We start from the raw sequence: 14,212 nt of genomic DNA on the forward strand, positions 1-14,212 counted from the left end.
AGTTAGTACCCACAATATTCTGATCCATTGGGAGAGCAGAGGATCAGGCCGACATCTGACAATACAGTCAGGACACAGCTGAGTGTGCAGTGTCCAGGAATCAAACGGGAAAGCATTCCTTATTATATGGGGTCGGTGCAGTATTATTCAATACTACCTCTGATGGTCCGACCATTTGTGTGTCATTGCACCTCTCTCTTTAAGGAGTTTGCGTCAGTTTAAACCCACTCACTCACTCCTCTGGTAACACTTTTTATTTCAGTTGCATTTAAATTCAGGGTCCGGGGACGCACACACCCGCTCCTCTCAGGGCGGGTGACCTTGTGTGGGTGAGGATTGTGACTCTGCCCCATGACCTTCACATGACAACAGTAACGACAACAAACCGCAGTGCAGTGCAGTGCAGGTGGCGGAGGCTGTCCCGGGGCTTTGCACATCTCTGAGGTGACCTCTGCGGGGTGTTGGCTTGAGCAGGAGGGGAGGCAGCCCAGCACAGCACAGCCCAGCACAGGATAGCACAGCCCAGCACAGCATAGCCCAGCACAGCACAGCATAGCCCAGCACAGCACAGCCCAGCACAGCACAGCACAGCCCAGCACAGCATAGCACAGCACAGCACAGCATAGCCCAGCACAGCATAGCCCAGCACAGCACAGCCCAGCACAGCATAGCCCAGCACAGCACAGCATAGCCCAGCACAGCCGAAGAACAGCACAGCCCAGCCCAGGACAGCCCAGCCCAGCCCAGGACAGCCCAGCCCAGCCCAGGACAGCCCAGCCCAGCCCAGCCCAGGAGGCAGTGAGGGAGCTCACGTACTGAGCATCACATTACATCGCATTGCATTATTGCATTACAATACGTACTGCGGATTGGGAACTCGGAGACGCAGTGACATTGAGGTTCCCTGAGAGTGAGAGTGAGAGCAGCGCTGTACCCTCCCAGCCCAGCCCAGCCCAGCCCAGCCCAGCCCACCAGCCCCACAGCCAGCCCAGCCCAGCCCAGCCCAGCCCAGCCCAGCTCAGCCCCACAGCCAGCCCAGCCCAGCCCAGCTCAGCCCCACAGCCAGCCCAGCCCAGCCCAGCCCCACAGCCAGCCCAGCCCAGCCCAGCCCAGCTCAGCCCCACAGCCAGCCCAGCCCAGCCTAGCCCAGCTCAGTCCAGCCCATAGCCCAGCCCAGCTCAGCCCACAGCCAGCCCAGCCCAGCCCAGCCCAGCTCAGCCCCACAGCCAGCCCAGCCCAGCCCAGCCCCACAGCCAGCCCAGCCCAGCCCAGCCCAGCTCAGCCCCACAGCCAGCCCAGCCCAGCCCAGCCCAGCCCAGCCCAGCCCAGCCCCACAGCCAGCCCAGCCCAGCTCAGCCCCACAGCCAGCCCAGCCCAGCTCAGCCCAGCTCAGCCCAGCCCAGCCCAGCTCAGCCCAGCTCAGCCCAGCCCAGCCCCACAGCCAGCCCGACAAGCGCCTCCAAACATGCTTCAGTTCGTGTGGCATCAAGTCAAGAGGCACCCAAGCGTAAGTAGGCACTTTTTCCTAATTGCTAAGGAAAAATAAACACACTTTCCCCTATTATTTCTCCTTATTTCGTTTGCCACTCGATTGGTGTCATTTGACCTGCCAAGCCTGTTATTTTTCGGAGAGAGACAGAATGATCCAGGATCAACCAGATTTATATGGAGTCCTGTAGCTCAGTGGTTAGAGCACTCGCTTTGCAAGTGAGAGACCTGAGTTCAATTCCAGACAGAGGGCGAAACCTTGGGCAAGTTTCCTTACTCCACACAGAGCCTAATAATAATCCCTCCAAAATCCAAAAACAATAATAAATTGGTCATTTTCAATCTACGACTGTTTGTGGGACATTGCTGTGCGCAATTGGCTGCCGCGTTCGCCCACAAATATACAGTCAATTCACTTTACAGTCTATTCTGTGAAGCGCTTTGGGACGTCCTCCCGACGTGAAAAGCGCTATATCAAATGCAAGGATTATTATTATTATTATTATTATTATTATATAGATCAAAGCAAATATCAAAGTATGGACATTTGAGATAAAAGTGTTTTTAATTTCAGGAATTTGAACTAAAAAAGCACTGAAACTGTAGAATTCCTCTACATTACTGTATGACCTCTAGGAATGCTAATTTACTGTTGTCTTGGAGATGGAGTTCTGCGTTATTTCTAGCATTTTTAGGCTTTATTTCACTAAAGTGGGTCACATTTTTAAAAATCTGAACGAGTCCTGCTTCTAACAAGCAATGTGTAACAGATCTGGTTCTATCCATTGAATAGGACATAATTAATGTATTAACTTATGTTTTGGATAGATAAGGATAAGGACATCTTCTTTGTTATTGAATTATAAATGTGAATATTAAGGGAAATAAATAAGATGAAAAAATACTCAATCTGTTATCTAGCTCATGTAACCATGCAAACCAAAGCCCTGACAGGTAGGATAGACGTACAACAACTTGCTCTTATATAGCGCCCTCCATGCAGGGTAGTGTTTCAGAGCGCTTAACACTGCTCAAAGCATTCTGAGATGCCGCCCGGCATAGAGGACGCTATGTAAATGCAAGTTGTTGTTGTTGTTGTTAGCAGTGGCGCAGCTGATTCCAAGCCGGGGGGAGTGTGGAGGTGACCATAAGCATGGTCGAAAAGGCAAGTTTTCAGGCAGGACTTCAGAAAAGGAGAGAGAAGGGGCAAAGCAGAGGGATTGAGGGAGAGTGTTCACAGTTTTGGGGCGTAGTGGCTGAAAGCGCAACCTCCAATGGTGGAGCAAAAGGTGCGAGGGACAAGTAGGAGGCCAGTGCCAGTCGAATGGTGGTGCCAGGGGTGGATTGGGGAGTGAGGAGGTCAGAGAGGTAGGGAGGTACCAGGGAGTGAATGGATTTGAACACGAGTGTGAGGATCTTGAAGTCGATCCATTCGGTGTTGGGGAGCCAATGGAGCCTGGCCAGAACTGGTGAGATGTGGGTACGGAGTTTGGTCCGGGTCAGTATGCGGGCAGCAGAATTCTGAATGAGTTGGATTTTTTGAATAGTGGAGCTGGGGAGACGAGCGAGGAGTGTGTTTGAGTAATCCAAGCGGGAGTTGACAAATGCATGAACGAGGGTTTCAGCTGCATTTTGGGTAGGGAGTTAGGAGGTCGCAGAGATAGGGTGGAGCGAGGCCCTGCTCGGGTCTGAAATGCTGTACACCGTCCAGCGCCTTGGGACATCCTCCCGACGTGAAAGGCAATATACAAATGTAATCTTGTTGTTGTTCTTGTACGGTTGATGTCAGGCAATGTGGTGGAGGTGGAGGAAGGTGGTCCTGGTCAGAGACCAGGTACATCACCGGGAGGAAGGACAGCTAAGGGTTGAACCGGACGCCTAGATTGTGCACTGGTTCAGTGAGTTTGAGGAAGAGCCCAGGGAGGTTGAGGAATTTAGATCCGCAGGAGTGAAGATGTTGATTGAAGCCAAAGAGTATGGCTTCCATCTTGTCGACATTCAGCTGCAGGAAGTTTGCACTCATCTAGGCCCTGTTGTCTGCTAGACAAGCTGATAGAACATTGGCAGACCTGGAGTTGATACTGGAGGACACAACGTAGATTTGTGTGTCATCCGCATACATGTGAAAGTTTAACCTGTGTCTGTGAATGACATCACCCAGAGGGGGAGCATATAGATGAGGAAAAGAAGGGGTCCAAGGATGGAGCCCTGGGGTACCCTGCAGGTAACTGGGCATGACAGAAGGAGAAAGTATTTGCTGAGATGAAGTGGAGGTGGTTGGTTAAGTATAATGGTCCTAGCTGGACAAGCAGCCGGAAAGCTTGCTGGACAGCAAAGTTAATGGCAAGCTATACAGTCTTAGCTGGTTGGACTCCAGCAGTACCCCAATGCACACTCAGGCTTGGCTCTTGCCAACCTGCGCCTAATAATTTCCAGAATTAGGCAAGCATGATGCATCCCTTCAGGGAGAGAGTGCGGATTCCATTTCAACAATCTATCTCTGGGATTTCTATGTGTAGGTGGGATGCATGGAAATCTCAATTTGGTTTGAGTACTCTTGAGCATGGTGATGGGTTTCCGCATGTGTCAGAATCTGGCTGACCAAAAAAAAACAGTTTGACTGTTCCCTCTCTGCTTTAATGAGGCTACATCAATTTTTTATTTTCTTTGTATGTTATGGAGAATGAAGTTAAGTTTCTGCATGTGTCAGACACCCAGCTGACCAAAGTAAAGATTACCACACACCCTGTTAAACCATAAACATTTTATTGCTTTAATTTCCCCTCATTGATATTTACAACATTCATGGTACCACAACAAATTGCATTTTTGTACAACACCTTTCACAGTGTTATATTCCTAGGTGCTTGACAGTCAGGGATTTAGACCTGAGCTGGGGGTTGGGATCAGGAGGGATGGAGGGCAGGGAGGGTAGGGATAGGAAGATGATTGAAGTCTCGATCAAAGAGGTGGGTCTTGAGACGGGACAATGGCAGACGTCTATTAAAGGATTAGTTTGGCAACATTGCCCCTTATTTCCTATTCCAAATACACATAGGATATATATGTCCCCAGTCTCGGAGTCAGGCTCCACCACTGTTAGGCGCTCTGAAACGCTACCCTGCGTGAAGGGCGCTATATACGTGCAAGCTGTTGTTGTTATATAATTCAATAGAAACCAAATTATACTGTACTTGCCATGCTATTTTATTCATTGACCTACAGTGGTGATAACATGAGTGATTTATGCTTTATCTGGGTGCACTGCTGACCTTCATTCTTCCTTGGTTGTTGCCTCTGTGATTAGCCACACCCTGGGGAATTGAATGGCTTCTGACATGAGTACACAAATGGATCTTCCAGAAATGTATCTACGCACTTAAATAGTTTACTCACAGATACTTAGATGGTAGTTAACAGAGAATACTACAATATACAGCACCTGAACAAATTCTGAACAAATTCAATGTGGAATTTTAAAAGTCACAATATTTCTGTTTGTCACATGGTTCGCCTACAAGATGCAGTTAGTACACTTACAGTAAACATGTGTAGTATTTTGAGCCATCCTCCAGACGTGAAAGACAGCCTAGATGTAAGGATTATTATTTATTAATGTCTCTCCTAATGATGGCGATGTATGCTGGTGTGCATCTCTATAGCTACTGATGATCATCCAGGAGCTCATCATCCGTGAACTTATACAGGGAGCATCAGTCGGCTCATGGAGCATGTGACTATCACACAGCTCACATCAGCGTATACTTGCAGGAGGCCCTGGATGGGATTTTAAAAGGAAACTTGAGTGAATTTTCCCATTCCTAGCTCAACAACACTAAACCAATTTTAGGGCTGACTAGTACTACTACTAATCCTTACATTTGATATCACATTAGTAACAGTAGAGTGACTATGTATTTGTAGGTGAAAACGGCAGCCCTATTGGGCACAGCAGTGTTCCACAAACAGCCATGAAATGAATGACAATTTTATTTTGGGGAATTGTTGGCCAGGATACATGAGATAGGGATGGAGGAGGAAAATTAACTTGAAAGGTATTCGGTTAAGAAATGAAGCTATATTACAGTTGTGTTCAAAACAGAGCACACAGCCCATTTAACAAGGAAGGATATTCCTGGGAAAGTCTCCCCCTTAAAGTCTTACCCATATACATTTTGTGAAGTCTCCTGCTTGTGCATTATTCTGCCCATTACCATGACAGCATCAGAAGTTACTGGGAACACTCAGCAATACCAAACATTCCATTATCAAAGAAGATCTGACACTCGGTTATGTGCATTTGGCTGGCAGTTATTCATTTTGTGATGACCAGCATTAGATTTGCATCAAGAATAAAAAGAATACCTGTTGAACAACTGATGGTGTATTTTTAACAATTTTGACATCCTGCAGAAATAGCTGAGTCACTCTGTGACCTGAAAACTCGGAGCTCCTTCTGAGTGCAGTATAATCAGAGTATTAACAGAAGCATTGGAAATACTTTTCCAAAGAGAACTCTTAATTTTAAATAGAAAATAGTCATGCAATGCAATGCTGAGTCGACTTTTTAGCATTACAGTCTGTATTCCACACTGTTTAATTCCTAGCCATTGGGAATTTGGACGCTCAAACAGACAGGACGTTGTCAGAAACTCTATTTTCATTCAGTGGTTGATGGCCAATTTCAATTTTAAAATAAATTCAGTCACATCGTTTAAATATTCATATGTATTCAATCACAAAGTTAAAATATTCATAATGTCAAATTTAATTCTAATAATAACTGCATTTGATATACTCTCTTATGACATCAAAACATCACAATGTACTTAACATATTTAGTTACGTTGAATAACACGTAGTGACTTTTGTGTTCGGTAAATAAAACAGCTAATCTGCATCAGCAATGACCAATAAGCAGCAATGACATGAATTCCAATATTGATAAGGGAGGAATGTTGATAGGGGACCCTGAGAGAACTCCTGCTCTGGTAGGAAATGGTGGAATGATATTTCATATCCAAGTGAGCAGGCAACTGAGACCTAAGTTCAGTGACTCACCTGAAGTGCAATGCCACCGGCAATGCAAGAACTTCCTCAGTACTGTATTGGAGTGTCAGTCTGAACCGAGAGTTACCAACTGAGCCAAATTGACATTATCGGGTTTAAAAGTGCTATTTGGCAAAATAGCATGGCAAATGGTGACTCTTGTCGGAAATAAAATGCCTGACGATGTAAAGTGCATCTAATCAGAGAACCCCATAAATGTCCCGTAAAAACTTTGCTTTGATGTAAGATTGCATCAGAACTGAATTCTTGTGAGTCTGTGACTTTCCCTTTATCATGGACTTAAGAGCAAAATCATCAAAATATCCTAGGCCACGTATTCCTCCTCCCCACTTTCTCTCCTGTTCACTCCCTCTGCCCTGCACGCATTTGCCCCCATTCCCCTCCAACCCTCTCCACCATCAGCAACCACATGAAGCATATCATCTGCTTCCTTAGTCTCCTCCCACCAAGCTGCTGACCTCCCAATCGGCCATCCTCCAACCCCAGCTGGAGGACATAGTCAATCTCTCCCTCTCTTCCAGCATTGTCCCCTCCCCATCAACACCGCCATCATTACCCACTTTCTCAAAAATCTACCTTTCCCTCCAAACTCCAAATACTGACCTATCTCCATCTTGGTCTGCAATGTATAATTGTCATTCAACTTTGCTCCCACCTTCTTTCCCTCTACTCCCTGACCAATGCTCTCCAGCCCAGCTTCTGCCCACCCACAGCTTTGAGACAACCCTTATCAAAGTCAGCAATGATGTACTCTTTTTCTGTGACCAGGGCTCTCTCTGCCTTCTTATTCTACTCAACCTCTCTGCTGCTTTTCATACTGTTGACCACTCAATAGTGCTCGATCGTCTTTTTTCTCTCAGTTGTTAGTCGATTGGCAGATCGCTTTTCCAGGGGTAATAATCCCTTCAAAAAAATAATAAAAACATTATTATTGTGGCAGTATTCCATAAACAACCACTCAATACATGGCTATTTGTGGGACACTGCTGTGTGTAATTGGCTGCCACGTTTTGCCCACAAAATACACTCAAATTCACTTCACAGTATATTCTGTGAAGAACTTTGAGACGTTTCGAAGATGTTATAAGGTCCTATATCAAATGCAAGGATTATTATTATTATTATTATTATTATTATCCACCTCTATGGAACTGCATTGTCCTAATCCTAAATAACCCACTAACTCCACTTTGTCTACTACAATACTTTCTCCTCCTGTCTATGTTCACTTGTGTAGTACCTCAGGGATCTATCCACAGTGCCTTCCTTTTCCTTATCTACATGCTCCCTTTTTAGTGATATCATCCATCCACATGTATATAGATGACACCCAGATTTATTTATCCACTCTACCCTTAATTTCAGGTCTTCTGATGTTCTGTCCACCTGTCTGTGAGACATCAAGCCCTAGTGGAGCCTCAATTTTAGCTCCACATGGACAAGACAAAAGCTATCCTCATCAGCTCCTGCCAATGTCTCATCACTTCTGGCTCTGACCTCCTCAACGACTCCGACCTCTCTCTCACACTCACTGAATTAATACAATGAGTACAATTTACATTTATATAGCGCCTTTCCCATGGTGAGGTCTCCAAGTGTTTAAAGTGTGCAATCTTGGTGATCCTCAGTTCTTTTTCCACCTGGACCTCTACACCCTGCTTCTCCCTCTGCTTAGCAAACACAGCCTTCAACTCTCTCCACCCTCAATTCGTGTAGCTGATCTTCTCTGTGAGGGGTTTTCAGACTTCATCCTGATGTGAAAGGTGCTACAGTGTATAAGGTGCAATAGTGTATTTTATTTGGTTGCACTTTCATCTTTTAATCAGAATGTTATGCGTTCAAGTTCCACTTCGGGACTCAAACTCACGTAGATTAAGATGACTTTCTAATAGAGTGTTTGTGTGTGTGTCGGTGGGCGTGGGTGGAGTTGTTATCCTTTGGTTAGAATGTTAAACTTCAGGTGGATGTTAAAGATCCCCTAGCACTACTGGAAGAGAGAAGGGAGTTGCTTCTCTTGTTGTGGCCAACAATCTCCCAAATAAAATTGGTCATTCGAATTGAGGGTGGAGAGAGTTGAAGGCTGTGTTTGCTAAGCAGAGGGAGAAGCAGGGTGTAGAGGTCCAGGTGGAAAAAGAACTGAGGATCACCAAGATTGCACACTTTAAACACTTGGAGACCTCACCATGGGAAAGGCGCTATATAAATGTAAATTGTACTCATTGTATTAATTCAGTGAGTGTGAGAGAGAGGTCGGAGTCGTTGAGGAGGTCAGAGCCAGAAGTGATGAGACATTGGCAGGAGCTGATGAGGATAGCTTTTGTCTTGTCCATGTGGAGCTAAAATTGAGGCTCCACTAGGGCTTGATGTCTCACAGACATGGCTGTTTGTTGAACATTGCTGTATGAAATTGGGCTGCTGTGTTTGCCTGCAAATTCATCCATTTCATAATAAATTCTGCGAAGCGTTTTGAGACATTCCGTTGATGTGAAGTTGGTTTACCAAATGCAATGATTCTTCTTATTATATAAATGTAAAATTGTTAAAATTTCATACTTATTTATCATGGGAATTTATCAATGTGGTCGTTGTTACTGTGGCGATGTGGGGAAAATTCACGTGATCTAATGGGAATGTTTAAACTGCCATCTGTGGTCCCAATAGTATACCTTAAAATTATTAAAACAAAATAAATTTAAAATAATTCAATTATATGAAAAACAGAATAGCAAAGGATGGATTGACTATTTTTTGCCTTCCAGTAGATATAATTCACTATGACATACGTGTGAGTTAATTGGTTAGGTCACTCATTGGAGATTACACATTTGATCAGTTACTCATTCAATTTCTTTTAACTGTATCTGCTAAAAATGTCTTCAATCAATTCTGAATCTGACAACAATATTGTCCTATTCTTCATTTTCACGTTTCCCAAGATATTTAAGAGGAGGCTTGACGTTATTCAATGTGACTAAATTCTGTTTTATATCAAAACGCTTGGGAAATCCTCTTGACGTGAAAGGCGGTTTACCAAACGCAAGGGTTATCATTATTATTATATAAATGTAAAATTGTTAAAATTTCATACTTATTTATTATGGGATTTTATTAATGTGTTGGTTTATATTACTTCCTAGCATAATAGGATAACATAGTGGCTGAAAATTTTCATCAAACATTTCTAATATAGAAATATAATAGAGATGTGTGTCATTGTTATTTGTCGTGTGTCATTGTGTGTCATCCTAGCTCAGTTGCTAGAATTTTCATTTCTGAGTCAGATGTTTGTGGATTGAAGCCCCAATGTTGGATTTTGAAATTGTAAGATTATATTTATAATGGTTAATGTTTTTTAAGGCTTTTAATTAAAAGACTCACAAACTTGTTTTGCTGAACTAGAACTGATTCTATGCATCACAAAGACATTGGTAACATCAGTGCACTTAAACTGCCAAGAACAAAAGGAATGTACCGACCTTAAAGGATATGTTTTTAACCCTACAATGAATAGTAAAAACAAGCTGTTGAATATCTCACTGCAGACTTGTCGTACGTGACTAAAAAGGTCTCAGTTTGGGAAGGAAGAAGACCAGTCTAACCGATTTTGAGATATTCTACAATCAACTTTGATCAAACCACGTTAACAAGTCAATTCGTAATCACAGTTGCTGTACCAATCTGATTAATTTATTGCACTGAATTTTATTACTTATGTCTTATGCTTTTGTGATTGCCCAAACCATAATTTTATTTACATTAATTGTGTCTTTATATTATTTACGTTCCCTATTAAGGGCTATCCAGGTGCAATCTGACCATTTACAGTTAGCTAGCTTAATAAATCATAGATAAAGGAGAGATCAAAAATCATATTTTCTCACTCTCAAAATGGTGACTGTAAGATTATATTTGTAATGCTTAATGTTTTTTAAGCCTTGTAATTACTCTTTATATACCTTTAGAATATAACCTACCCAAGTCCTTTAAAGAGGTTTGATTTAATGACTAGCTTAGCAGGAGTTAAAAGTAGCTTTGCTGGACGGGCTGAGGTTAGCTTCTGATTATATTTCATATTTTTCTGGGAAGATGTTCACTCCTCTGAGATAATGAGCAATCGGGTCCTTGAGCACAGATGTAAGGACAATGCACCACAGAAAGAAAAGGCTGCAGCCTCAGACACCTGCCTATCTCAAGGCTGAGAAACAATCAGACTGTGGAAGGCTGCCCAGAAGTTCTCCATATCTCTCTCTGTGCAAAGCAGCCTGCGAAGGGTGGGGGCTATGTCTGTGACAAGGCGAGATAGCATATTGTTCGAGTAAATAATGATTATTAGCTCCTCTGATGGCTTGATGAATTTATTCAGTACTGTGGTTTGAGTTTGTGCTTTGTTAGCTGATCTCAATGGGGCAACAGCAGGAGTATTACAGTTGACCCCAATGTGCAATGTTGCCCAGTAGAAATCACTGACTAGCCACAGGCGTGGCTATCGCAACACCATCTTAGCCACATGCACAAATTTTACTTGATTAGAGATGTATACAGTACAATACTTCACATGTATGTTTAAGTATATATTTATATAACAAACATCGACCACCATTTTGTGTGAACCATTGCAGTCCTTCTCTTTCACTAAAGTTTGGAATTCTGACATGAGTTTATCAGACACAGCACACCTTAATGTGGCTTCATTGCGTCTTCATTCTTCTTTCACAAGACATACCAGACTCACTCCCCGCCCCGCTCTCCATCCAGTTGGATGCTCCTTTGCCATGATGTGCCCTGTTGGAGCTTGCTTTTATTCTGCTGGCCAGGAGAGTTTATTCCGATTAGTCGAGCTGACTATGATTGACAGCTCCCCTCTCCATACACTATTGCTGATGTTTCCATGGTGCTGAAATCCAGTGTTTTCACCCACGTTACACACCATTTTAGCAGATAATCAATAACCAATGAAGTAAAGCACACACAACAATCAAAAAAACACTCTCACACACACTGCTTTTCCTCTTACCATTTTACCAACAAATGCACAAAAAGGTGAAGGCACACATGAATCCACCATGCGAATATGAATATTTAGATGGATGCGCAACAACATTGTCTATTACTCATTTGTATTTACTAATCCAAATTGCAATTTAGCAACATCTGGATTGCCAATATGCCACATGTGACTGGTGACTAATGTGTTGCACAACCCTGGGTTAGAGAAGGGAAAATTAGTTAGAGTTCATGCTCTGATCATTATCAGCAATCGTTGCTGGGAGAGGGAGGACGTTTGTATGGAGATCGAAATGGACTCAGCTGTGATGCTCAGTGGATACCAGCTAAAAAGAAAAATGTTATAAATGTTTTCATTTTGAAGGTTACTGATGGCGTCTGTTAGTATTGTTAAATACCACCAATGGTGTTGATTGATGCAGATGTATTTTTAAATAAGTAAATGCACTATATAATGCTGCAATTTTTTGTTGTGGTTTCAGTTGATTCCTCTGCTTCTTTTCATTGGATCTGGAGCTTTTGGTGCAAGCTTTTACGTTATGCGTTTGGCAATGTTCAGCCCTGATGTCAGGTAGGGAAATAACATAATATTATCCCAATCTTAGTGTAGTATATTGTGTTTGTTCACTCAGGCATCTTCAATCTTGTACATCTTTCCCTTTTTTCTTGACAGCTGGGACAAAAAGAATAACCCTGAACCATGGAACAGACTTGGCCCTAAAGATCAATATAAGGTATCTTAAATAAATAATAAATAACCCTTACATTTGACATAATTTAATATTACTCCTTTCATGTCAGGTGGACACCTCACAGTGTTTTGCAGAATACATTTTATGGGCACGCATTGAGACTGTCCTGAATGAGTGTTGAATGTGACATTGTCTTTATTTACAGTAATAATAACATTCTTTGGATTTGATATAGTGCCTTATCACGTCTTTGAGACATCTCAAAGTGTTTCACAGAATATAATGTAAAGTGTAGTGACTGAAGTGAATAACTAATTTTATCTAGGAGATTGTTGTCCAGGACACCGGGTGAATCAGTGGTGTGGGACGGTCAGAGTTGCAGGTGAGGGTGAGAGAGAGAGCCACAAAACATACCCTAGACAAGTATAGATAAGTAATAGATAATAAAAGATAATGAGAATTCGCAGCAATCCATTTAACTGTTGGTCTCACTTTCAAACATTTTTTGATTTATTTCTTCCATCCTTCTCTCTTCTTCCCCTCTCTTTAACCTTTTCCACTCTCCTTGAAAAGAAATAATAATTTGGTCACTCACTCCACGACTGTTTGTGGGACACTGCTGTGCGCAATTGGCTGGCACGTTTCATCCACAAAATATACAGTCAATTCACTTTATAGTATATTCTGTGAAGCGCTTTGAGATGTCTTGAAGATGCTATGGTGCTATATCAAATGCAAGGATTATTATTATTAAATTCCCTTCCTTCTTTAAACAGTGCCATGGGATTTTTAGCTTCCACCTGTATGGGACATTAGTTTAGCATCTTATCCAAAGAATGGTACCTCTGACAATACAACCGTGAGTTCAATGTCCCGCAATAGGGCCTTGAACTCACAACTCTCTGACTCAAAGGCAAGAGTGCTACTGGCTGAGTCAAGACTGATATCTTTGGAAGCATCCTCTAAAATTCATGATGTACTAATCATAACATAGCAAAAGAACTGTAGAATTATTGATTAATGATTTATTCTTACATTGACAGTTTGTAGCAGTCAACGCAGATTACACCAAGCTTGAGAAGGACCGTCCTGACTTCTAAATGATTGAAGAATGTGATTTTGCCTTTGTTCCAATGCAACGCCTAACATAAGCTAGCTCTGGAATGCATTGCTTTAAATGATAAACTATCAATTGATCGATTATCTAAAAATAGCCTTTGAAGGGATTGTAATCAATGTAACTGATTGAATACCTGATGCTATATAGGTCAATCATTAAAAGGCCTTAAAGCTCTCTGAGTTTCGTTCTTTCAGAATACATAATATATTTTACTCTCACTCAAGTTACATGGAGAGATTAAATGTAATATGTTGGGATTCGGCTACTTTTGTATAGACTGAAATGATGCTGGTTGTTGACTAACATTAAAAAGTGCATTTGTGACAAATAATGTGGTGTCCAATAACATGAAGTCAGAGAGCAAATTGTACTTTTTACATGTTTTCATAGGACTTAACATCACAAAAGATAGGCTCATATTTGAGGAGTCAAAACATTTCGATTATTCAAAATAATAATAATTCTTATGTAGGATATAACACCCATCACTTCTGGTTAACATCTCAAAGCACTTTACAGGATTTACTGTAAAGTGCAGTGACTGTATTTTGTAGGCAAACAGGCAACCAATTCGCACAGAGTAATGTCCCATAAACAGCCATGAAATGAATGAGCAATTTTATTTGTTGGCCAGGATTGTTGGTCATCTCTTTTCAAATAGTGCCATGAGATCTTTAACATCCACCTGAATAGACAGATGGGACCTTGGTTTTACCTTTGGGCGTCCTCCCACAATGACCTATCCTCCTCGGTCATCCTTATCCACAGCTCCCTCTCCTCCACTCTCGATTCCCTCGTTCTCCGCTCTTCCTGAACTGTCTCCTACTCACGCAAATCA

General features: G+C 42.5%; 1 protein-coding gene across 2 annotated transcripts; it reads left to right on the forward strand.

Moving 5' to 3' along the window:
• The first annotated feature begins 1,402 nt into the window (after positions 1–1,402).
• LOC103185995 (NDUFA4 mitochondrial complex associated) lies at positions 1,403–13,648 on the forward strand. 2 transcript variants are annotated; one of them, XM_007904784.2, is made up of 4 exons: positions 1,403–1,507; positions 12,045–12,133; positions 12,236–12,296; positions 13,298–13,647. In XM_007904784.2, exons 1-4 carry the CDS (start codon positions 1,466–1,468, stop codon positions 13,352–13,354), a joined length of 249 nt encoding a protein of 82 aa, XP_007902975.1. In that variant the 5' UTR covers positions 1,403–1,465; the 3' UTR covers positions 13,355–13,647. The 2 variants fall into 2 exon arrangements, with proteins under 2 accessions (XP_007902975.1, XP_007902976.1); XM_007904785.2 differs by lacking the exon at positions 1,403–1,507 and adding an exon at positions 11,553–11,598 and having other exon boundaries at positions 13,298–13,648.
• Positions 13,649–14,212: the final 564 nt, after the last annotated feature.

This window comes from Callorhinchus milii, unplaced genomic scaffold, assembly GCF_018977255.1.
Source record: "Callorhinchus milii isolate IMCB2004 unplaced genomic scaffold, IMCB_Cmil_1.0 Scaffold2, whole genome shotgun sequence".
NCBI classification, from domain to species: domain Eukaryota; kingdom Metazoa; phylum Chordata; class Chondrichthyes; order Chimaeriformes; family Callorhinchidae; genus Callorhinchus; species Callorhinchus milii.

Bases quoted from the DNA above. Each gene is read 5' to 3' on its own strand.
- LOC103185995 (XM_007904784.2), top strand. From the start codon at position 1,466: ATGCTTCAGTTCGTGTGGCATCAAGTCAAGAGGCACCCAAGC. The intron at 12,134-12,235 runs GTAGGGAAATAA...TTTTCTTGACAG, and splicing joins ATGTTCAGCCCTGATGTCAG to CTGGGACAAAAAGAATAACC. The intron at 12,297-13,297 runs GTATCTTAAATA...TTACATTGACAG, and splicing joins GCCCTAAAGATCAATATAAG to TTTGTAGCAGTCAACGCAGA.